Here is a 26181-nt window from a genome sequence, read left to right as displayed (position 1 = left end):
CCCTCCCCGCCCGGCCCGCGCTGCCCAATCCCGAGCGCGCGACGGCCTCCTCAGGGCGGCGGCGGCGGGACCCGCGGGAGCTGCCAGGGCCGCGGCTGGCGGGAGGTGTCGTGCGGCCGCTCCGCTCGGGGCCGGCGCGGCGGACGGCGGCGGGTGAGCGCGGCGCGGCCTGGCACGGCCCGGTGGCCTCGGCCCGTGTTTTGTTTCCGTTTCTGCCCGGCGCCGCGAGTCTCATTTCCGTTTCGGGTTCAAACAACGACGAGGCGCCGCGGGGAGAGGAGGAGGAGAGGGGGGGGCGGGAAGCGGGCGGGGTGGCGGGGGGAGAACCGGGGCCTGCAAGGAGAAGCGGCCTCGCCCGGCCGCGGGTCTGCGCCGGCTGCCCGCCCGCCGGCCCGCGGGAGGGCCCGTGGGGGCGGCCCCGCGGCCGGAGCAGCGGTCGGGGGCGGCCCGTCCCGAGGGGCCTCGGCACCGCCGGGTCAGGTCGCCGCCCTCCGGCCAGCCCGGGAGCGGGCGATGGAGGTCGGCGGCGGCGGGGCGCGCGGTAGCGCCCGTCCGGCAGCGCCGCGGGCGGGGAGGGGGTCAAGTTCTCCCACCGCAGGTCCTGTGGTCTCGGCTGGGGGCGAGTCGGGCGGCCCGGCCGAGGCCCGTGGGTCCACCCTGGGGCGTAGAAACTTATTCCGTTCGTAAAAACTTATTTCGGATGAAAACGTAAGAGGGTATTTGGCATCTGGCATGGTTTGCTTCCTGGCGCTCGGCCAGTTGCTTGCCGCACAACCACTTGTCCCAGTTTGGATTTATTTTCTAACTTCTTAATGTTGGTAAGGAAGAAAAACACTTGAAATCTGGCATGATTCTACCCCCTTTAGTACTCCCATGTCCTTGTCTTAACTCCCAGCTGGCTGATAACTTGCAAAAGCTGATCTGTAAAGGATAGGTCGTCTGTGTTGGTATTTACCAGTTCAAATGATAGTTAGTACCAAATGTTTCACGAATAACTGAACCACCAGAGCATCTTGGAATCACAAATATTTCCAGTGACTGGGCTTCAGTGTTGCTTGATAATGTATATGGGTTCCAGTAGTTGCCCCCACTTTGCAGTTGCCTGGTAGGATAACAAATGCTAACTCTAGTAGTAGGGTTTGTGCCCCTATCATGATGGGCTTGTTTCTTGCTTAATTCCATGTGTTCTAGGGAAAAGATAGATCTTAACAGTATGATGAGGTCTCTTCCCTGACTGCAAATGCCAAAAGGTACTGACAAGCACTGGACTGGCATGCAGGGAAAAAAGGCTCTTTTAACAGTGCTGTATCTTACGTTAGGGGCAGTCTGTCTCGGGCATTATGGCCACGTTCCTTCTTGGACAACAGGTAAGTCTTAGGGCTTTTTAGGTTGAAGGAATAATAAAAACAAACAGAAATCAGTAGGCTGTAGCTTACGCAAATCAAGCATAGTTTTATATGTTCCTCCAAACACTGCTGTTGTGCTATTCCTGCCACATTGACCCTCCTAGCAAACCAGGCTGTTCGAGTTCTCTTGGTTCTTAGTAGCCTTCTGGGAAGGCTCAGGAAGCTTAGTCCTCACTGAACCTATGTATGCTTTCAATCTCTGCATCATCCTCTAGCAAAAAAATTTGCTAGGCTTCGTGTGAATTGTTTATATCATCAAGATTCTATTCTAGCATAGGAAAGACTGAATAATTTTCCCCACTAGGTTTCTCTGAACTGTTAATGACTTTACAAATTTTCATAGTGTTGTTCTTCCTCTTTCCACCTGTCATCTCCCTTTCTTACATCTGTGTTCAATGGAACCATCTTTCTTCCTCTTTCTGTACCTGCTGTCTTTGCTGCCTTCTCCTACCTCACCAGGGTAAGCAGAAATGTTGTAGAGCCTGTGAGATGCAACCACAAACTGCTTTGGAAGAGTGAGTGAACAGTTACTAGTCCAGCTGCCAATTTGGAGTCCAGTCCATAAGGACTTCAAAATGTCTTACCTAATTCTATACAGTTACTGTGCTGTTATGGTATTTACTCACTGTGCATCACTTTGCATTTACCATTGCTTAACATTTTCTGCCAGAAATCATTCAAGATGGTGAGTTCTTTCTGCAGATCTGCACAGCTTTCCCAATAAATAACTTATGAATACGTCAAGGAAAATAAATCCTAGCTTAACCCCTTTTGTGACCTTACTGGTAAACTCCCTCTCACACACATACAAAAAGAAGATAACTTTTTTCGTCGTTTGGGGTTTTTAATCTGATTGCTAATACAGGAAACAATTTCTTCCTTCTTTATGGTACCAGTTAGCTTCTTTGGGATTTTTCAGTAAGGGACTTTGCTCAAAACTTAATATCTAAAAACCTTTTAACAGTCAACCAGATCACCTGTAACCATGCAGGTATCAGTTCTTTGGGGTACTTGAGTAAGCTTGTCTGCATTCTTCAGAAGTGGTGTTTCAGTCTTTCCAATTATCATTAAGATGATGTACAAAATTAAGTGATAGGGAAATAGGACTTCTAGGACTCTGTTCAGTGGACCCTGGCCTGGCAGTTGGGGGATTTTCATGGAGCCAGATCTGTAAGCAGAACAGATTCTTTTTTTGCTTCTGGTGGCAAGATGTTAATGAGGTGCTGTTCACTTCCTGTTTAGCCCTGGTAGCTTCATACAAATTAATATCAAATGCAGCACTTGATTTCTTCAAAACTGATTTTGCCTAGTAGTTTTTGAGGGACATAATAAAATGAATAGTTTGAATTTCTTTAAACCTTTTCTGTAACAACTGTACAACTTAGTTGGTTGCTAATCCTGAGAAGTTTTGAAGTTTTAACAAGTTCCCTTATTAACCTGTCTTCAATAAATTCTCTTACTAACAGTCGGATTTGGGATAGAGTAGTCCCTGGGAAAGAATGATTCCAAGATGGAAACCTTACTAATCTCTTCTATTGTGGGTATTTAAGTAATAGAATGTTTTGCTTTTTCTACTGTGATTTTTTTTTTCCTCTGTATTCCTACTTCCTACTCATTTTCATATGAGTTGGTGGTGTTATTTATTGTAAACTGTTAATATACTTTGGCCTAGTTCTTTACCATATGTATTTCACGCTTATGATATATGGGATGGTTAATGAAACATGATCATATTATTCAAACTATGTCCTTACAGACCAAATGCTGTAATTCTTTTCCCCCCCTCACATTCCATCAGACTCCAGTGTTCTACAGGGCATCAAAATCTGTAGTGTAAATGAGAATATCATCACAGAATAGCTGTCCTTTTAGTTGGTAACATACTGCATCAGTTTGGGAATTAACAGGATGCATTTGTTATGCACATATCATCAAGTGATTGCCCATGAGAGGTATGGGTGGAAAGATGGGACAGTCAATAAACACTTTATTATTGAATTTATTTACCTATTAGGAAATGATGGATCTTCTGTCTAGCTTCCTGTTGCAGCATTTTATGTAAGGTGTAAATTAATAACGAGCATCTTTCAGCCTTGCTAAGAAGATAGTATGCAACTGAATCTAGACAGCAAAATAACTTTAAAAGAATTTTCAGAAATTCTTTGCAACCAGCCACTGAAAGCTGTTGGCCCATAATAAAAACATTCAGTAAATTTGAGTGCCTCCAAGAAAATCAGGCTTTGGGCTCTGTGCTAATGTCCACTTACAGTCCTGGTTTTGCCCCCGTTTGTTTGAAGAACAGGTATTGTCATCCGTTCTGTGAAATCTGTATTAGCTTTTGGCTTTATTTTTTAGGTGAATTCTTTTCTTTAGAAAGCTATCCGGGTATTTAGTTTAAAAAGTGTTTGATAGGACACAACCCACCATCTAGTTTTGTTGGTCTGTCACTTATAAAAAAAAAATATTTTCTGTTCATAGCTCTGTTCTTAAGACGTTGTAGCCATGACTAAGAGAGAGGCAGAGGAGCTGATAGAAATAGAAATTGATGGAACTGAGAAACAGGAATGCACTGAAGAAAGGTATGTACTATCTTTGCTTTTTGAGGTCCTTAGGCTGCAATTTGTTTATTTATTTTGCTTCTTTAATTCATTTGATATTTGTGGCTGCACACACAAAGTCTGGATATTCAGATTTATTGTTGAGTATTGTGTAATGCTTCAGAGATGGCCACAGTTATGAAATAAGTACAAGTGTTTCCTAGCAAGGCGAAAGAAGTGACTTTAAACTGGCAGAAGTAACTGGTTCAGTATGATATCCGTAATCCTACTGCTAAGATTTTTTTTCCACAGTTTTTCATCCTTCTTGCTGGATACAAAGATCTTAGCTTTGTTTGTGCTTTTTCCATTTTTTCTGTTCCTTATCTCATTAAATGGTGGTTTTCTTCAAGTGGAACTGTAGCCACTATAGGAAACCAGTATGGTGCTATCATGTTCTTCAGTCTTAATTGCTTAAATCCCAAACTATTTTGTTTATCTCTTACTACTTTCTTAGTATTTCTTTTCCCCTACTTTCGTGTCACTAGGAGTATGTCTACATGTATGTGCTTCAAACCTTTCAGCTTTAGTGTATCCTTCTGTAATTGAGATGAACCTTTCAGTTTATCCAGTTCATTGTTTTACTGTTATAGAAGGTCATTTGCTTTTAACAGAGCAGAAATCATATCCTGTATCTATTGGACTATATTGTTGTTAGGGCCATTGAAACCATAGATACTGAAGTCAGATATTGTTTGCCTTAATTACCTCAGCCTATTTTTTTAAATTCCTAATGCTTCCGTTCTGCTTCTTGCAACTGTTGTTGAAAGCACAGAGAGGCAGTTTACGTGTTGAATAGAAATAGCTGAGGCTGTTAGATGCCCTGCTCCTTAGCCTGTTTTAGAGAACTGATTCAATACCACTTATTAGTTTCTTCTTATTCTGAGCACCTTGTATATTTTTACTACTTACAAATTGACTATGCCTGTGTACTTTTTGATTTCCTTCTGCATAAATGTAGAGAGACCAACTGTCTAAGGTGGTTGTTAAGACATGGTTCCCATGACACTGATGTTTCTGAATGCCTGTGCCAATACTGTCATGATTTTAGAGCAGGACAACCATGACATGTGACTGATGTTTCCTTCAAGGCTCCATGCTGCTGTAGTTCCTTCTGGTTGTCTCTTATATGCATTAAGCTTATCCTTGTGCTGACTGGTGAAAATACACAGGCGATTACTCTCTATGAGAGGGGACATTTTTTTACTTCCTTTTTCCCCATGTGTTAAGTTTCTGTGTTTGTTTTTAACTTGAATATATTTTAAATACAGTCTAGGCAATGCAAATAGAATTAATTTACTCTGCATGCAAGTTAATAGTGTATAATATACTAATCATGACTTAATCTCTTGAAAACAGTGATCTGAAAATAGTCTTGGTATTTAACCTACCTTTTTAACGGTGATAGGGTAAAAGAAGAGTTATATAACTACAAAATCAATGGGACCCAATTTAGTAATTCACTCTTTACTCAAGCTAAGAGTTTTTCTGTATGGTATTAAGATTTCAGAGTCAGTATTACCTTACACATAGTTTACTTCTAACTTATTTTAAGCTTTCCTATACCTACTGAATTACGTGTATGTAATTATTTGCCGTATTCATTTGATATTTAAGCATTGTTGAGCAAACCTACACCACTGCAGAGTTTGTAAGTCAAGCTATTGACATCAATGAACCAATTGGAAATCTTAAGAAGCTGCTGGAACCCAGACTGCAGTGCTCCTTGGATGCACATGAAATTTGCCTGCAAGATATCCAGGTAAAATGAAAGGCTGTGAAAGACTTAACCTCTTAGTAGAGAAGCATTTTACATACTTTGTCCCTTTCTTCCATTGTTTGTGAAATTCGTGCTTTGTTTGATATATTAATTACAACAAACAGTTTAATTTTATGTCAGGTTCATTATCATCAGACCATTTAACATGTACAGACAAACTCAGTGTGAATAAAATCAGAATACTTTTGGGGTGAGGGTAAGAAAGCAAAAAATTACCACCTTGCAAGTCAAAGAATGAGGGCAATGGCAATACTATCTTCTTGAGGTAGTCTACATCACTTGTTGCTGCCTCAACTTCTGTGAGACTAATCTTGTTTTGAATCTGAATAAGCAAGAAGATTTTCATAATGTGCAGGTGCATAGACAGCAAAATACTACTCAAAAAATTCCCCCCCCCCCCCACTATTTTTACAGGCATAACCACATGTTAGACAGTATAACTGTTTTGCACTGTGTTTAGCTGCATGTTTTATTTGTAGTTGTAATCAGACATCTGTGACTTCTCCAGAAACAATAGGGAGAGTACTGCTTTAAAGACAAGAATTTTTGTGAAAGTGTTAAAAACTGAGAAACACAACTGTAGATACTTCTCACAAAGTGAAGGTACTTGCATTGCTGCTTTTCTTACAATTGTGAGACTAATACATGTTTTTAATTTTTTTTTTTTTTCTTTTGTCAAGCTGGACCCAGATCGAAGCCTTTTTGATCAAGGAGTAAAAACAGATGGAACAGTGCAACTCAGTGTGCAAGTAATATCTAGGCAAGGTAAGCAGTTATGTTTGTCTGTTGTACAGACAAATTAATATTGTAGGAGTGCTCATTAGCAAACCTAATCCTCTACTGTTAGATTTCTAGCTGTAAAATTGAGAAAATCACTGAATGGTCACATAGCTTCAGAATGTCTCTTTCATTGTGTACTGTGGTTACAAGTAGTAGTAATTAAAATAAATGCCGTGGACTGATGCTATGTGAAATGTTTTTATAATTACTTCATTTAAAATTGTAAGTAAAAAAAAACAAAACACACACACACAAAACCCAAACCAACCAAAACCAAACGAACAAAAGAAACAAACAAACATACACAAACCACCACACCAAACAAACCTGGGTCAAAGAGTGACAGGTGACAGTTACAGTATGAGGCTTTCATTAAGGGTGAGTAGTTACTCATACCAGAACAAGTATCTAAGCAGGCAAAATGTTTTTGTCTAGGTAAATGACAATTTCATCTTTGTCAGGTGAGGGAGCTTGTGTGCTTTGTGAATGATTAGATTAAGAGAGTATATGTAGCTAACTGAAAATTGGTATGAAAGGCTGGGATTGCTATCTATTGTCTGTTCTCTTTGGATGAGACGTCAGAGGAAACGGTTGCGACAGAGGAGCATTAACCAGGTGGACAGGGATTTGTCGATGCACAGTTTGTATTATCAGATATGACAGGATTTCCCCTGTCAAATCCTCAGGAATTAGTAGCTTCATTGTTCTGCTTATTGTCCTCTTCTTCTTTGACCCCCTATATGTCTTGAGTGGAAGAACTACCACCACTCACTGAAGACAACGTTCTCATTGTGCTCTGAAAACAGCTACAGATTTTGTTGCCATGTTTTCAAATAAACAGTGACAAGTTCCTACTGGTGTAGGGCATCTTTGATTATCTGTGTTATATCAGCAAAGCAGATTAGCAGAATTTGGGGAGCATGTTTTGTTGTGGCTTTGGTGTAGATTAGACAGAAGAAAGCCCTTCTGGTTTTTATTAACAATATTAAGTAAGACTGACAATTTGCATTTAATGCTGAGTGTCAGGTGACTAGTGCTATATTGAATCCTCAGTTCCCCATATGTAATGGGGACTGAACTACCTTTCTGTTTTTAAAAATAGAGTAGAAATACTTTCAGGGAACTAGAATAACTGCTCTTAATTTTTAACTTGTAGAATACAGTGCTCAGACTTCCATTTTCAAAAGGTGAATAAATATCTCCACTATTATCTTCCATTTTCTTCCTGTGTTGTTTGTTTGTTTGTTTTTTCCTTTTTTCTTAATGTAAATCTGAGCTACATGACTTTGTTGTTTTGTTTTTTTTTTTTCTCTCTCCTTCTCTCCTTAAAAGAAACACCTGTGTATTAAGTACTTTTCTATAACTTCGGAGTGATCATCAGTGTTGTCTTTCAGGCCACGATACTTGACACTTAAGCATCTTGTAAGAAATCTGTCTATTGAAGGCAAGTACAGTATGGCAGGACAAACTATCAGAAAACAAACAGCATGGATGTGAAAAATAAGACAAAGATATTTGAATTATTAACAGGGAAATGGACTTGTTATTCTGACTGCAGTGTCCATTTGAGGGAAAAAAACCAGCATCTTACGCCATCCACATATTTTTCTTGTATGGATAAGGTATTGAAAGATTCTTGATTTACTTATTTTTATTTTTCCCAACTTGTATGATACATACAATTCAGTTAGCAGTAATCAGTGATGCCAGTCCTTATGATGGATTGGGCTCTCTTAAGAGAAGTACTGTTATGTCAGTTACAGTGTTCTTCCAAATTTTGATTAGCCATCTGTAAATTCAAAGTAATAAACACCAGCTGAAATACAGTCCATTGCAGCTCTTTTATAGCAGTTCATACAAGGATATCAGTATAAGTCACAGCAGGTAAAATATCAGTCCTGTTTATTCTTTTTACTAGAAAGACTATTCTGTCATTCTACCTTGCCTTAAATCCTTTCTTCCTGTTTGAAGAACAGAGATGTATATGGTTTTCTTGCCATTGAGAGAACAACAATTGTGAATGCAGCCCTGCCCTGTACTGCTCTGAACAAAGCCTCTGCAAGTCTGTGGAGATCTGAATTACTGTGTTACATTGTATGTCACAGAATTTGAAAAAAGCTTTAATTTGGAAGACCTCGATGGTAATTTTTTTTTTAAGTCCAGACACAAGCTATATCTGATCAAGGCTTTCTCCTGCCTGATTATAGATCATATCAGATTAACATTTTGCCATCCTTAAGCTTACTTACACAGATTTGGGGACTAAGTGGTGGTTAAGCACAAAAGTTTCTTTGGATTTAGACAGCTGAAGTCCCAGTCCTGTTTTAGGTATGTAACTCCTCATTTGACTATGGTTTCTAAACTTTTTTTTTTTTCCCAATAACTAGGCTTTTATTATTTTTAGTATGTAAAGGAGTGATTCGTAAGTGTAATGAGACATATTGATGTAGATTAAAGATGCGGTTTGACTAATGTCCTGGCTCTGGCTGTGGTTAATACTAGATATTTCAAGGGGAACAAAAAATACAGGTTTTCTGTAGGTCAGTCTTAACCCTGGTATATTCTCTAGCTTCGGACAGTAAGCAGTGAACTACTTCTGGAATTGTCACATGATGTTTTGTAACTTCTGTGCTGTCCGAGGGAGACTGGACATCTGTTTTCTGATGCAGTAGGTAAAAGGAGTGGTCTGAGAAGAGATGCAGACAAACCCAGTGAATTAGTGTTGATATAACTTTGCAGTACGTTAGTTGGCAGACTGTTACTTCACAGCGTTTTTACTTACAAGCTGATTCCTCTACAGAGACTCATCACTTTGATCTCCATGTTTGCATTATGGATAAAGGAGTAGATTCACAGTTCTTTTGACATATAGTTATTTGACAGACAGTGAATTATTTTGTTGAGCAACAGTGAACTGTTCCTCTCTAGAAGCTTTTTTCCCTCTACTTTCTTTTTTTGAAGATCAAAAATAGAATCTTAACCCTTAGTGTTTTCCCTTACCTATTTCTATCTGACTTTAAAGCAAGTCTGTGCTGTGCATTTTAATCTTCTATGGCCTAGATAAAACACTCTCCTAAGTAAGGTACTTTTTTGCTTTTTCTTCACCTAATCAACCAGTTACTGGTTGCCTACATGTATTTTTACTTCCTTAATTTCGTATTACTGCATGTTGTACTTACGGTCTTTGTAGTATTTCCTTTCTAATATTTTTCTCAGCTGAATTCATTTTAAAGTCGAGAGCAATACTTGTCTGAAAAAGACTTGGTTTGTTCTGGCTTGTACTGTGGGTAAATATGCCATTTATTTTCTCTTATAAATTGTGAATGGATTGCGGTTTTTGCTTTTAACACCATCACCTACAGAACCTACCATCTCACATTGAGCTTTCATATAGATGAAATGGGACACAAAGTAATATTTTACTACACAAGATACTGAAGTTATTCTGGCCATGTGATGTTCTGTGAATCCTGCTTTCAACTGCCTAACCCTAGTCAAGGTTTTCCAAGTCATAATAAGATGGAATTTTACTGTTGTTTTGTTTTGTTTTTTTAATGTGCAAATGTGTTTCATAAAAATATCTTAAAGAAGTGAGGTTGTTAGTTGTAATTTTAATGGAAGTTATATGTCACAAAAATGGAAATAATTTTTGTCTGTTCAACATATTATAATGACAAGAAAATTCTTCTATACAGTGTCAGAAATTTGGCGAGGCACCAGTGGGGCAAAATACCTTCTCGGAAGATGACAGAGAAAGTGGTGATACAAAGCGTTGGTGGCATTAGTGAATGTGTCCGTCATTGCTGCAGAATAGATACAGACATATCTTCCAACTCCATGGTCTAATATCGTAAATGACAGATAAAAAAACAAAACATGAATAGCTGATGAAGTTTAAAACGTGAAGAATTTTCTAGTTTTCTTTCAACTTGCTGGTGAACCCACTGCCTCTTGTAGGGTACCGAATGAAAATGTTAACTCCTGCATGTAGACCCTGGAGATACCAGGGAAATATTTTAAAGGCTGAAAAAATTGCCTGTTGGTTGGGGGAAAGACATGGATGCTTGTGCTGGGTTTTTTGAGGTTTACTTTTTTCTTTTTTCTTAGGTTTCGTATCTTTCTTACAGACCAAAATACTTGTTCTTTATGCCTACATGCTGAACATTCTGTTCAAGATAGGTGAAATGGATCACCTAACTAGAACAGGAAACTGCAATATTGGAGGAGGAAAGAGGGACAGCTTTGTATTCACCTTACTAAAGTATATACTGTATGATAGAATATATAGTTCTAATTTAGGACACTTGCAGCAATTTGGTGATGCTTCTATGTCATGTTTCTTTCCGAAGCATGATAACACGTGTTACCCAGAAAGCTTTAAAACAACATTTTTGTCATATTTGCATTGCTATCTTTTAAGTTTTGAGTTTTTCTTTCTATACCTAGGGATAGAGCCCAAGTTAAACATCCTTGAAATTGTGAAGCCTGTGGAGACTGTGGAGGTGGTGATTGATCCAGATGCTCATCACGCAGAGGCTGAAGCTCACCTTGTTGAGGAAGCTCAAGTGATAACCTTGGATGGAACAAAACATATCACAACGATTTCAGATGAAACCTCTGAACAAGTGACACGATGGGCTGCAGCGTTGGAAGGCTACCGAAAGGAGCAGGAGCGCCTTGGAATACCCTATGGTAATAACACGACTCTGTGTATGTGCGTACGTGTGTTCAGGTAGGGACTGGGTTCTTTTTTTCGTTTTGGGGTTTAGTGCTTTTTTATAAATAATAATTAATTTTGCTTGTATAGTTAAAGTGCTTCAGTACTTCAGAGGAGGCTTCTTATGGTATGGGTAAGTACAATGCAAATATCTGCATAAGAGAAGGCTAAAGAGAAGTGGAATCAATGCTTGTAACAGTTTTGTTAAAATAGTGCGTTTTGCTTCATAACCTGCTTGTCATTGCAGTTTTTGGAAAGCAATTTTCTTCTTCTTTTCTTCCTTAAAATGTTTATATTAGTGGTAAAGCTCATTTTCATGTGTGTCTGAATATGAACTAGACACAGTACTTTGTGGAGGTTGCCTCTAAAGGTACTGAAACAAATTGTTTATAGGTTGTAGGATGCTGAGTATAATGTTAAATCAGATTTTTTTTTTGTGGAAAGCCATACTTTACTTTGACATACTGGAGAAAGATGATTCAGAACTGAATATAAGTATTCTGGTAGATCATAATCTCTTTTGAATTAGTGTTGTTACTTAGCAGGCTGCTAATTTAATGTTAATTTTGAAAAAGTATCCCTGAGTGCCTGCTTAGGTTTGAACTGAAACGGTGGGGTTTAGGCCTACATCAAGCCCAGGAGATTATCCAGTTGAGTTGCTTGTTTTGACTTGCAGAAAAGTACTGTTAAGGCACAGACAGCACATGAAGCTGTAGTATCTAAGCTGACTGGCAAAACTGGAATATATTTGGCAAGTGGGATATTTGAAAGTGTTTGAGAATTCTAGCAAAATCACAGGTCTTTGCAGGACATGTAGCTTGCCAATATTTTGAATGTATTTTTGATAACTAAAGCAATGGCTTTTTCCTGCCTTTTTCCTGTTCTTATTGGCAAGCACTTCCAAAATAGTTTTCATCATGCTATGTCTCTTGATAATCAGGGTTTTGATGCAGAATGTTTGGGGGAAAAAAAAACAAACAAGTGAGACATTACCAGGAGCATACTGGTATTTTTCATCATGGTCTCCCTCAGTGAGGAGGAGCCTTGCCCTATATAATGGGACAATTTGCAGTTTTGTCTCTCTTTTCCCAGACCCAGTGCAGTGGTCGACAGACCAGGTGCTCCATTGGGTGTTGTGGGTGATGAAGGAGTTCAGCATGACAGACATTGACCTCAATGCACTCAGCATTCCCGGGCGGGAGCTCTGCAGCCTCAGCCAAGAAGACTTCTTCCAGCGCGTCCCGCGGGGAGAAATCCTCTGGAGCCATTTGGAGCTTCTTCGAAAGTGTATGCAAGGCTTTTTTTGTAACTGATTTTACATATTCCCTATCCCTCCTCCTAGATTTTTTTTTTTTTTTTTTTTCTCCTTTCTTTAAAGCTGAAACCAATTGTGAACAGTTGTCTTTCCTCTGTTTAATATTGGGAGTAAAAATGAGGGCATCAATATAAGACAACAGGAGATATTAGTGAGAATGTCTGCCACTATGAAACATGTCTGCATACTAAATACTGCTTGCCTGTCTTTCATCAAACTTCATAACTAATAGGCAGGAAGGTAGTGACTGATGATCCCTCCTTTGTTTTAATAAAGATTTTTAGTTTGTGCATCTCCTGGAATTGACAGTTTTATAATTAAATATTGATTGTGAGTTACAATGTACATCTCTGTGTCGTATAGAAGTGAGAAGTATTAAGCATAGGCAATGAAACCCTTAGATTGTACGCAACACAACTGATAAGCGCTTCATTATATGTGCATAATACAACAATATCTATGTGCATTTCAGATTTACCGTGCTTAGATGTAACTTGGCAGACTAAGAACTGTTTCTATATTCATTTACATGATATAGGTAAAGGTTTTAAGGAATGCAGAATGCATAAGATACCTTGAAATTCACCATGTACGTCCTTATTTCTAAAAACCAAATGATACATGTTGAATATCTCTACTCATAAGACCATGAGCTGTGCATGTCACTTGTGAACTGATACCAAAATTTCACTTTTTTCCTCTATGAAATATGAAAGGTTTTGATCTTCAGGTGACTTGAAATTTGTTGGTTAAATAAAAACTTACTATTTTTTTTTCTAATTTGCAGATGTTTTGGCTAGCCAGGAGCATTCTGGAGAAATAGCAACTGTTACTATCGATCAGCGTGAGTACTTCTGCCAGCAGTTCATTCAGACGATTAACTGTTTGCATGTTTAGCACAACAGTATAGTAGTATGATATTTAGAAAATCACTTGAGAGAGTAGTTTTACTTGGTGAGGGGAGAAAGGGGATATTTTAAACTTCAAAGCAAAATTTTGGGTTTCTCAGTATTTTCTATTGGCTGAAAGGTCAGGTATGACCTGAACTATGAAAGTTTCTAACTTTAATTTTGGATGGTAGGTTTTCCAGTCTCTTGAAATAAGCTGTCTAGGATACATATATGAAGTCTCGAGTTGTTCTGTATTTTTTTAAGTTATATATTGCATTAGTTAATGGATATATTAAAATGTTAAGATTTCAAAATACAACGTTTCCAACAATTGAAAGGGAGTGTGGAAGAGAGGACTTGTTTAGAAACTGATACTAGAAAAAAATACATTAAAGTAACTTTGCAGTTATTTGAAACTTCCAGCTAAAGCAGTGTCATCAATTATTAAAATGAACCAGTTTTCAGAAGACTTGTAAGCAGCTTATATGTTAAATAGGTAGACTGTGTATTACATGCTGGGTTTGTGTCTAGTTAAAACCACCTAGAGTGGGGCATTTGCATCCTCCTGCCCCATTGCAATAGAAGGGTATTTAATTGCTGTTTGAATAGCAAGTATGGAGGGTACAGTGGCTGTAGAGAAAAGTGCATTAGGATAAATTGTGTGGGAAGAGCATAAAGATGAAAACAAAGGCAGGAGAGGGTGGGGTTTTTTTGTGGAAACATGCAATAAACATGTTAGTAAATGAAATCCAATATTGTATCTGTAATATGGCATCTCTACTATGACTCGAAAACCACAATTTCCACTATAAGAGGTAAAAAGTCTTTAAATTATTCTTAGTATTTCAACTTACACAGTGTGTCTTTTTAAAAAAGAAAAGAACTAGCTCCTAGATGTTATGGTAATACAGGTAATAAATAATATATGCCTGTTTCTGTGCCAGCAATTTATAATTGATGTTCCACAATGTTCTCTGCTTTACAGCTGTGCAGATTATTCCAGCATCTGTACAGCCTGCTACCCCCACCACCATTAAAGTAATAAACAGTAGTGCAAAGGCAGCTAAAGTACAGCGAGCTCCAAGGATCTCTGGGGAAGACAGAAGTTCCCCTGGGAACAGAACAGGTATTGTCTCTGTTATTTTCAAATGCAAATGTAGTAAACACTTGTTCATTAATTTGAGTAACAGCTTTGCAGGACACATCTTTGTCACTCTAGATGTGAGGTTTGTAGAAGTCCATGTGGACCGTAGCTACAAAATATATCAGAAGCACATGCAGGGCTGGCAGGTTGGTTTGCTCATGCAGGCACCATGTTTCTGTGGTGCCACAGCTTTTTAGTCCTGCAGCAAATGAGATGCATAAAATAATTTCTCTTCCTATCACTTAACAATGTGTCCTCACAAACCAATGCATAGTGTTTATTCAAGCTTTTAACTTCTTTCAGTTTGCAGAAAGGGGAGAAAATAAACTGCATGTTGTAGAATCCTAGCCCAGCTACTACATGCTCTATTTGGTCCCTGACCAGTTTGGTGACTATAGAAATCAGCGATTTTCAGATTCCTATTTTGTTAAATGACCACCTTCTGGAAAATGGCACACTAAATCTGCAGTTTATTTTTGAAATTACTGTTACGTAGACATAGTCTCTGATTATTAATAACTCATCTTAATTTCTTTATCTTATTTTTTCTTGCTGTCATTTTTTGCTTTGGTTTTCTCCAGTGTTGTGAATTTTTCTGTTAAAGCCTTCTATTTCCCTTGAATTTTTATTTGTTTTAGACTATCCATAAAAAGCTATTATCATATCATTCAGAATTCTTAGGCCAAGATTTTGTCTACCATCAGTGGGGAATACTCTGTGTTTCTTGTTTCTCCCTTTAGACATTAGGTCTCCTGTCTGTATGTCATTGAGAGTCTAGAAATTTAGCTGCAGATACTTGAGTTAAAAAGAAATCGTAATGATTGGCTATGAAAGATCTCATACTGATTTAAGCTGAAATTTGTTTGTCCTTGTATTTCTAATATTAATGTTGAAAATTGGAGACTAAACTATTTTTAAAAAAACAGCTTCTATTACATATATATATATGTGTGTGTATACCTGAAGAGGAATAAGCCACTCTTGCTAAATCTGTACTATATTAGGGATAGGTATATGTCTAAATGATTATGCGTACTGCTATATAAGTTTTTTTCTTAAGTTCTAGAGACAGATTTATGCGAAATCTTGATTATATTTTCCCCTGTATTCATCAGCTTCTTTTTTTAATAGATTAGTACAGATGACTTTGCAAAAAAAGTTCCCAAAAGAATAATTAGAATAAATTAAGTGCAAGTTTTCCTTCCATCATACATTCTATTTTGCTCTACTTTTAATATGTTGGTTGAAAATTTTTATCTAAGAGAGGGATATAAGAAGGACTAATTGAAATGGATCTTATTATCCCTATTTCCACAGGAAACAATGGCCAGATCCAGTTGTGGCAGTTTTTATTGGAACTTCTCACTGACAAAGATGCTCGGGACTGTATTTCTTGGGTTGGTGATGAAGGAGAGTTTAAATTGAATCAACCCGAACTGGTTGCGCAAAAATGGGGGCAGCGTAAAAACAAACCCACCATGAACTATGAGAAACTTAGTCGGGCTTTGAGGTAAGAAACTTTAGGAACTGATCAGATACAAAGCGATTTGCATCCACTTGGCTACTGTGTTTTTAACTGTCCTAATGCAAGACTTGCTGCTTTTTTAGTAAAGGGATAAACAGATTCTCTGAAGCTTCTTCTTCCCATCAGGTCATGCCGGTCTCAAGGGCAAAGGATTTGTTGTTTTTTTTCTTGAACATTTAAATTCTTAATTTCTTGATTTCTTGATTCTTCTTAATTTCTTGAACATTTAAAAATACTTTTTCTTTTTTCAATATTATTGAAGACTGACATGATAGTTAATTTGGGTAGCTTACTTTTTGAAATATATTTATTTGTGATGTATCTTCAGCATTTATGCTTTCCATAATGTGCCAAACAATAATGATTATTGGTGAAAGATACAGAAATATGTGGATACTCTGAATTATTGATTTATTTTTATATTTTACCATTTACTTGTTCGTGTTCTTCTTGCTCTTCTGTTATGGTATTTTATAAATTGATACTTTCTTGTAATTACAGAATTGTTAGTAGTTTTCTGTATGTAACAAAACTTTTTCCAAGTTCAAATATTGATCGATCCATTCCATTGTTCTTATGGTAGGGATGTTAAATTTGAAAATGCAGTTGACAGGTAAGTTTCAACAGTTGTTGTGATTCCAACATAGTGAACTTTTATCATCTAAAGAAACTGAAGTGTTTCAGGCTGCCTTTGTTCCATTACGATTTTGTACTTGATATTGGTAAAAGGGACTTGTATTATTGAATCACTGTAGGTAAGTGCTTGAGGAGAGGGAAGAATCCAAGCACCTGAATTTTAGATGACTTTCTCTGTCTATTTTGGCCTCTAGAATCATTTGACAATTTCTTCAAGTTCTCTGAAATCATTAAGGTTGAACTTCTAATTTCTTATTCTGGTATGGTTAAGTCTATTTTTCTCTTTTGTTTTCAAGAAAGGCACTTACTGTCTAATCCTGCAAATTATTTAAGCAGTTTTAGGAATTATATGAGTGAAGTTGCATATGGTTTAAGTGAGATTTAAGATTTACTTTTCAGCATTTCCACTTTTGGCTACAACATTTTTGTAAACTCATCTACCATTGTTAAAAGTAAAATCAAGTTCTATTTAAAAATACCTCTATGAGAAATATGGTAAAGTTACCGTATTCTGGTAAAGTTACCATATTCTGGTTTTCTTTAATCTTTGAGGGAGGATTTAAATAACATCAATATGCATAATACTTTCACGGGAGGAGAGCGGAGTCTAGAAGACCATGAGTGGCCCAGAGTCACTAAAGGAGAACTGCTCAGAATCTCATTTTCCTGAACAGGAGGCATCGAAAGAAACTGGCAGGCACCAGATATGCAGCTTAAATACACCTTTTTGTTTGCCTTGTAACTTCTTTGGGCACGGTATTGTGGATGCCGGAATGATTTAATGAGTTTGAGAGGAAAGTGGAAAAACTAATGAAAAATAAATATTTTATCGGATGCTAGGTGTGGAAAGATGTACATTCTAGAGGTTCCTGAGCCCCAGATCACTGAAAGCGAGGAATAGCATTGCTGTGTGTTTACCCTACTTTCATGCTTTTCCTTGGGCATCTGCTTTAGATCTGTTGCAGTCTAAATCCTGTTCTAGATAGGTCTTTATTCTGGTCTTTTATGGCTGCTCTTGCATTAATTATGTGTTAAATTAGCATGTTACTTTCTTCATAGGGTCACAGAGTCTCTCATGAGGTTTCTGGTCCAACCTCCTGCCTAAAGCAGCGCCTTTCCACTACAGCTGCTCCCCAGCCCATGTTATTGCAATACCATTCCTGGATTTCTAACCTGTTTTTGTGAAACTATATGTTTGTGTACTGAAGGTATATGTGAAAGCTTTCTGGAACATGAAAATTATGTAAATGATGCCAATGGTTTTTGGGTTTTGTCAAACTGCAGAAGATCTCAAAGGCAGCTGAAGAACTTCAGTATAATGTTCTTATCACTGAGATATTAAACAGATGTCTGCACAGTAATTTGCATAAATTGCTATTAGAGAAGTTTTTCATTTATATTTTAGTCACAGAATTACAGAAATCACATTCCTCAAAACATTGGCATTTTGGCAGCTGCATCAATATTGACATGTTTTCTAACACTTGAATGTCTGAAGGGATATTTAATGCCTCTTACTACTCCCAAGATAAACTCTGTTGTCAAGCTAAAGTTTTATTAAAACAAAAATGGTAATATGTTTTGTTTACTACTGTACTGAAATTACTGTGTCAATTGTTGATTAATACAGAAAATGATGTTGATATTATTTGGAAATATGCTAGATCTTCTGCCATGCTGTAGGAAAACCAGGCAGTATAGAAACTAGGCCAGGGTGTACATACACCTTGGTAAATTTTCTAAAATCAGCATCTTTTAAATTATCCAGTAGGGAAGTGGGATGTGAGGAAAAAGAATTAATTTCCTGTACACTTCTTCCATTAGAGCTAGAAGACAAAAGTTAGTCTTTTAATTGACTTAATTGTGCTAGTGAATGACAGTCATCTTTGCTTATAAGCAAGTCACACAGAGGACTCAGTTTTAGACAGTCAAGAAATCTGGGCTGGGTGATGATTTGGAGGAAATGAAATTGATGATTTTTGTTGTTGTTTTTCGTTTTGCTTGTGGGTTTTTTGTTGTTTGTTCATTTTGTGTGTGTGTGTGCGCTTTTTGTTTTGTTTTGTTGTTTTTTTTTTTTTTTCAAATTTATCACAGCCTTGTTAAGCTCATCAAGTCCAAGTTATGTCCCAGACGCTTGGGTTTTCTTCATGAGAAATGTAACATGCATTCTATTAATGCCTGCAGGGAGACAAGATGAGCAACAAAACTGTAAAATTCTAACTTTCGTTCTCTTGGTCTTACCTGAAGATTTATAATGTCTCTGGAGTACAGTGGGTGATAAAGAGTTTGTTACCTTTACTGCATTTCCGTTCAGTCTGATAACTCTTCCGTGACACAATGTAGAAAGTATTCATAGTTACAGAAGTTGCCTTTAGCTGTAAATAAAGGCAAAGGATGTAATTTTGCCAGCATATGAGCTACACAAAAAAGGAAAAAAAGCAAACCACACTTTCATAGTTTTACTTCCATCTTTGAAAACAACAGGGAGAGACAGACTGCTTTTGTAGCATAGAAACCGCAATGCTAATTTTCAAGCTATTTCCAATGTTATTTTTTTTTCCCTCAGAAAAGCAGAGACAAGAGTAAAGAAAGCAATGCAGTAATGGAGAGACAACATTTTTTTATTAAGGCAAAGCATTATAGAGAGCTTCCCTACTCCCCCAACCAAACTGTCCTTAAACTGCTCAGAAACCTTCATTTCTGAAATGGTGCATCCCACAGCTTATAAAATAACTAAATGTTTTTATTTTCTCCATAATGTATTCAGGTGCAGGGACAACTTTCAATCCTTGGTATATGAGATTGTATGAGAATCATAATGAGAAAAAGATTCATATTTTGGTCTTTGAGTGACCTTAAGTACATGATTGATGTGTACGGAAGTTACAGATACTGAAAATTTACATGACTTTTTTTTTGTTTGGTTGGTTTTTTTGGGTTTTGTTTTTGTTTTTGTTTTTTTTTTTTTTATACAGGTATTACTATGACGGAGACATGATCTGCAAAGTGCAAGGCAAGAGGTTTGTGTACAAGTTTGTCTGCGACTTGAAAACTCTTATTGGCTACAGCGCAGCAGAGCTGAACCGGTTGGTCACGGAGTGTGAGCAGAAGAAACTGGCCAAGATGCAGCTCCATGGCATCGCACAGCCGGTCACAGCTGTGGCTCTGGCCACGGCCTCCCTGCAAACAGAGAAGGAGAGCTAAGCACTGGGACCTGAACGCAGGAGCCTGAGGCCTTTCCTGTATAACCAGAGCAGCAACTGCTCTTACCTTTATCAGAATTGGAATCTTCTTTTGTTTCTTGGCAGTAAAATAACAGTGCATGATTTTCTACAAAGAACTGGGACTCGTATAAATTTGGATCTTTTAACAGCCTATATTTCAGTGTAAGTTAAGGGGTTGCCGCAACTTCTGCAACGTTGAGTCAGGGCCTCTGTGGTATGCAATCTGAAAATGGGTGGGAAAGGTGGAACTGGTCAGCACTCTCTGCCCACAGCCGTACAAAGTAATTTTTGCAGTGCTTTTAGCAAAAATGAAGTACCTACAGCAAGCAGGCTGATCAGTTACCTGAACTCAGTCCTTTCCAGTCTTCTGTTCCTTGCTAAAGTACCAAATGGCATTTGATGCTTTCAAAGTTAAACACATTCATTATTCTCAGTTAATCAAGCAGAGCCGAAAGATGCATTAAACATTACAAAGCACCGGGTTCTTAAAATAGCATCTGTGTTTATAAGCAAAGGAAACTAAGACTAGACTGAACTGAAGATCAGTGCTGAAGAAAGAGATCCAGGTTTAGATCTGGCTTAGGTGAAAAGCCAATTATGAGTATTTCATTGTAATAGGTAGCTAATATTGCATATATGAGGGCAAGTACTTCCCTGTTTTGAAAGACACTGTTGACTCGAGCCATTTAGCAAAAAGTGAAGACAAACTTCCCCCACTACCACCTCCCATCGGGTGATTTGAAAACTTGACAAAATAGCCCTCACCCAAAGAGTAGTTTGTTTTGGTGGGGGGTTTTAATGCTCTGTTCTGCAAGGTGCTTGTACCTGCATGGTAGTCAACCTTAGTAACTGAAGACTTAAGTTAATCACAGTCAGGAGTCCTTGTTTAGAAACAAAATGCAAGTTGAAAATAGCTTTACAGAGAACTGGAGTTTGATTTCCAAAATTATTGTACAGTCTGACATATATTAAAATACAAAGATGTATTTTTTATTTAAAATTAATTTCTTTCTGAACTGCAAGTGATATTTTTGAAGCTTCATAAGCCAAATGCATGTTCCAGAGCTGGGTGCAGTTTGAAATCTGGATGATAAATAGAAATAGTTGGAATGTATCCTGACTTCTGAGATGCAGCGAGTACTTAAAGCAAACTTAAATGTGCAGTAAAAAGTAGGCTGCAACTTTGAGCTTCTGTACTGATGCCTGTTAGACTATCTCTTTTGATGGCTGCCAATGCTGCGATTTTGGGTTTGTTTTTGCCCCTACATGTTATTAAACAGTATAAATGTTATATCACCATGCATATTTTCCAACTTTTTATAAGTGAAAACCACCTCTGGTAACACTTAACAATTAAAATATGAATGTATAAGGGAAAACCTTTAATTCTTTGAGAGATCAAGTTGTTCTTGAACCTTAAATCAAAAGTGCTTGTACAGTAGGGTTCTAAACATAAAATGTGCATATTGAGTATCAAGAACACTGGACTGTTGCCCTTGGCCTGGAAAGGAACAGTCGTACTTGCAGGCAGAGGGGAAAGAAAACTGAAGATGCATTGAGGACAAAGCTCTTAGTTTATAGGATGTCCATCTGCAGATGGTTTTTGCTTAACTAGAAGCCTTGCATCTTGTTCTAGCTTACTTTTTACATCATGATGATGATTATAATTTCTTTATATTTTTTTTGCCAGATTCTTTCAGTAACTCTTAACATTGTTTTCATTCTTGAGCTCTTAAAGCACTCCATGTACTGAGCATGATGATTTTGTTTTTAAAAAAAATCTTAGACCCTGAGCAAAATACGTAAATGCATCTATCACGAGAGGTCAGCCATCAGTCCATTTACTGCTGTTACAGTAGCCTGATTCCACCTGTTGGCAAGTGTTTGAGGTGACAAATAGGGGTCAGGTTTGCTTACTAAGAATAAGGTGAAGGTGGCAGCAACTATGTGTTTAACACCGCTCCATTACTCACAGAAGTCCAATACAAGTCACTGGTTTTATTTACCAGAGTTCATGAGAGCCCTTTTTAGTAAAAACATAGTATAAAAAGAAGAGAAGCTTATAATACCAGCTCTCTAGATCAAACTGGACTGTGAGAGGATAAGCTAACAGCAAAGTGGAAATGTTGTGTCCATGCTTTATCCTCCTGAATGTTCCTGTTACATGACTGAGCCCACTAAGGGAAACTTCTGATACCACACTTTCTTTGTAAATACAGCCGATTATTATTTTGCAGCTTTTCAGTAGCTATGATAGTCCTTTGGGTTCTTTGTTGTGGGATCATCCGCTTTTCAACCGTGTTCTACTTAGTAAAGAAGGAATCTTTCAAACAGTATAAAAATCACTTGTCACATTCTCTGTAGTTGAGGGGAGAAGTCTGTGACTGACTTGATGTCTTCAATAAAATAGCAGATGTAGAATATATTGTCAAAGGTTGTTCTGTTGCTGCCAGAAGGAAAACATAGAAAGAATATTCCCAATTTTTTGTAAAATGGAAGGTTTTTTGCATACTTTTTACTCTTTAAATAAAGACACTTATACTCTGCTAATTATGTATTTCTTTTGTGTTTTGCATTTTTTTGGTAATTTTACATGAAACAATTATTTTCTATTTTTACTCTGATAAAATATTTGTGCATAAAATGTCAATATAGTAAAATAAAAATGTTATACAGCTAATGCCTGTTGACTTCTTAATTTTTCTGAGAGCCATTTGCAATGTCATTCAGGTGCAACCAGTTTAAAGATTAATACATGTGCTTTATTCTCATTATTCTTCAGATCAGAAGCTCATTACAGGGAGAAGGCAAACTACCTTATTTTCGGAAGAGGCATCTTCTTTGACTCAATACTGCGTGTTTCTACTTTTAAACTGGAACTCAGTGTCCTTCATTACTGTAACAGCTTTCTTTAACATCCTAACTGTAAGTCTCAAAACGGTGCTTTGATAAAAATAATGAAGGAAACTTACAAGTAGGACAAAATGGAGCCCTGTAAAGTAGTTTTATGATCTGAGGAGTGTTTAAATTGGAAAGGTTCGTGTTCATCTGTAATCATTGGATTTGTTTCATTCTTGCAAATAGCTCCACTTACTGCAGTTGTTAGTACTGTCCTTGTTAAAAAGAAGATAAAATTCTGATTATACTGTTACTACCTTATTTTTAAGTTAATGTCTCAGTAGAAATATTCTCATTATACCTCTGAACTCCTCCATCTGGACTGCTAAACTCAAGACTGAAATATTTTGTCATCTTTAAACCTACCAGATCATTTTATTTCAAAATGTTTATGTTTAGCTCAGCAGCAACAGCATGTAATGGACTGAGAATAATTTTTTAGAACATTTCAATAATTCATTGGCCATTTTTTAAAGTACACTTAAAAAATACTTAGTACCTTATTAGTTGAGGACCTTTTGTTTGTGTTTATAGTTATTAGGATCTTTATGTCAGTGAGACTTTGTTTTGGGGTTTCTATTCTCAGAATGAATTCTGTTTTTTTTTAACAATATCAGGAATGACAAACAGCTTGTGATTTTCAGTCTTAAGCAAAATAAGCTGACATGGAGCTCCATTGTCTGGTAGTGAAGGAAGGATGATATAAGATCCATTGACATAGGTTCATGGTGTTTTGTTTTGTTTTAAAGCAGCATGATATAAAATCCATTCACACAGGTCTGCAGGGAATATTTTTACTGACTAAACTAGTGGGTTTTGTTTTCAAGATCATACATATTCTTGAAGATCGTGGTTTTGATAAAGCTGTACCAGGACTTCTACAATATATTTGAGTTGATACTGTGTAATCTATTTTTCTTTTGGAAAAGTAACTTAATATGGATGATGCTAAGTAGAACATTACTTTGTAATTAAAGGAGAGGAAATATTAACTGGTTTTGGTAGTTGTAATGCAGGACCCAATACATTAGACATGTTATGCCTCAATTACATTTTGCATCATTGTTTCAGGATTAAAATCCACAGCATCTAATCAGGTGCCAAACTCAAATTTTATCATCTTGTAATTTTAGAGTATTGACATCTCAGCCATTAATAATTTGAAACTAAGCTTTAAAAAATGCTGAGGAGGGAGAAACAAATATTGAGTGGTCTGCCTTTAATTAAAATTGTTCTTTACTCCTGGAACTGATCTTCTGGAAACCGAAATGAAGTGGTGCTAATGGCAGTGGGATCAGAAGATGGGTCTGTAACCACGAAACATTCTCAGTTACCTGGAAAAATACAGAATCAGTTGTGTTTGTGGTTTGTGACACACAACATCTGAGCAAGTTCTTTTTGTTGGTGGTGTCACTGTAACTGGCTATGATGGGAAAGAAAGAATCCAATTACCGCAAAGGTAATTAACTATTGATCATAGTTGTAAGCAACTTACTTATGCACTTACTTAATAAAAATAGGGGCAGTTTAAAAGAGGAGACAACTGTGTATCAGAAAGACCTGAAAACCTCATGTAAATAGCTGTCTTGTCACCAGTAACAGCTGAAACTACCTGCAGTACATTAATTTTTAATTGCCCAACAGTTCTTGACTTACTTACAAAACAACTGCTGGACAGCAGGTAGTAATAAAATTTCAGTTTTATTTATAGTCATTTTCAGGTTGCTGGCATTGAAACAACTGTTCATCAGCATCACAAAAACTGCTTATTTGGGTTAGCATGGCTTTGGTGAGTGAAAAATCATGGAAACATTTAATTTTGTTTATTGAATTGCTTCAGGTTTTTGCTACTAATGATCTGAATGAACTGGGAGTCTTTAGTATTAAAAAGAAAAAAAACCAACCATTGTCCATAATAGATTTGATATCTTAAAACTCTTTTTTTCCTTAGCTTTGCAACCCACCTTGTAAGTTAAATGGAAGAAATTAGCATTTAGGAGCTGTATTTATAGGCCTACGTGGGCTACATATCAGAAATCAGTAATCAAACTAGAATATTCCCATCTCAGTAGACAAAAAGCAAATTATACAAATTATCTGTAATATAATTAATATGTATCAATTATAATTGAAGCAAGCGTGGATGGCACTAAACAAACTGTTTATTAGAAATTAGAAGATCTGTTGTTTATTTGAAAATCTTCCCACTTAGGGCAATGTATTTTTGGGATGAAAAGATGTTAGTTAGCTGTTTCCCCCTTTATTCTACTAGGCTTAGGTTTTTCAATATTCTCATTTCCAAGGGCTCTGCAGGAACTCCCTCATAGGAGCTGGGTTTGCAAAAAGCTTCAGCTGCAGAACACAATGAGAAACCAGTATGTTTAAAAAGCCTTCTAAGAGTGAAAGCTGCAAGCAGTGTGCGTGGAAAAAACGAGTCTGCAAGAGTGAGGATGCAAGAGATGAGATTTAATGAGATTAACTAGGGGGAAGGACACCTACAGGGGGCAGTTCTTTAAACTTCAGAGTTAGGACAGATTTATTTTTTTCCCCCATGAAAGCAATGTTTGATTCCAGAAACTCAAAGCTGCATTATTCCCAAAATGAAGCAGGCTGCGTGCCTCCTAAGGCACGCCAATGTGCTGGGCTTCACAGAAGCTGCACAGAAGAAAGCCGTAAGACCCACCTCAGGGCTTTGATTCCCCGACAGGGATCAGTGGAGGGAGGTTGGAGAGAGTCAGTCGGGATGTGAAACTCACTGTGAAACTGCAGTCTCTCCTGGCTCTTATCTGCTAAAAGCCGCTGAAGGAGATGGAACTGATGGCGAAGTGGCTTGGCTAACAACCATAAATTGATGAGATGACCTGAACTGTACCCAACAAGCAGCTAGAAGCTGTAACAGGAGCTTGAACTTGTCCTGAGGAATAATTCACCAGGTGTGAAGTGAGGAATGAAGAGGAAAAAAATTCAGCTGGGGAATTCTTCTTGTGTAGAGGGAATTTTTTATCGAGGAGATGTGTCTGTCTTTTCCTGCTCTACCAACTTTTCAACCCATGTTACATCTAAAGGGTTACAAAGAGTAAAGATTCACAATTTCTGTGAAAAGGAAAGGCTACGTGTGATCATGCTCAAATTAGTGTGCCCAGGTAGGAAAATAAAACGAAATTCAGCCTTTTTGCAGTCAACACTATGCTTTTTTGGACTGGCCACTGGCTGAATTTCACCCAGGTGGAGAAGGAAAAAACCAGAAGAGAACTGTGATTCTTGGGCATGTG

At 37.5% G+C, this 26181-nt stretch overlaps 1 protein-coding gene across 3 annotated transcripts; it reads left to right on the top strand.

The window, feature by feature from the left end:
• The first annotated feature begins 12 nt into the window (after positions 1-12).
• On the top strand, positions 13-22691 carry GABPA (GA binding protein transcription factor subunit alpha). Of its 3 annotated transcripts, XM_082068569.1 has the most exons (11): positions 62-153; positions 1320-1367; positions 3885-3985; positions 5618-5762; positions 6461-6545; positions 11007-11252; positions 12370-12564; positions 13380-13436; positions 14468-14608; positions 15944-16136; positions 19763-22691. In XM_082068569.1, the coding sequence occupies exons 3-11, from the start codon at positions 3909-3911 to the stop codon at positions 19989-19991; spliced, it is 1368 nt and encodes a 455-aa protein (XP_081924695.1). In that variant the 5' UTR covers positions 62-153; positions 1320-1367; positions 3885-3908; the 3' UTR covers positions 19992-22691. The 3 variants fall into 3 exon arrangements, with proteins under 3 accessions (XP_081924694.1, XP_081924695.1, XP_081924696.1); XM_082068568.1 differs by lacking the exon at positions 1320-1367 and having other exon boundaries at positions 13-153; XM_082068570.1 differs by lacking the exons at positions 62-153; positions 1320-1367 and adding an exon at positions 568-818.
• Positions 22692-26181: the final 3490 nt, after the last annotated feature.

The sequence above is a fragment of the Streptopelia decaocto genome (genome assembly GCF_964273445.1).
Source record: "Streptopelia decaocto genome assembly, chromosome: 1".
In the NCBI taxonomy this organism is placed as follows: Eukaryota; Metazoa; Chordata; class Aves; order Columbiformes; family Columbidae; genus Streptopelia; species Streptopelia decaocto.
The sequence above is the reverse complement of the archived record's forward strand: the minus strand, read 5'-3'. Positions and strand labels throughout refer to the sequence as shown.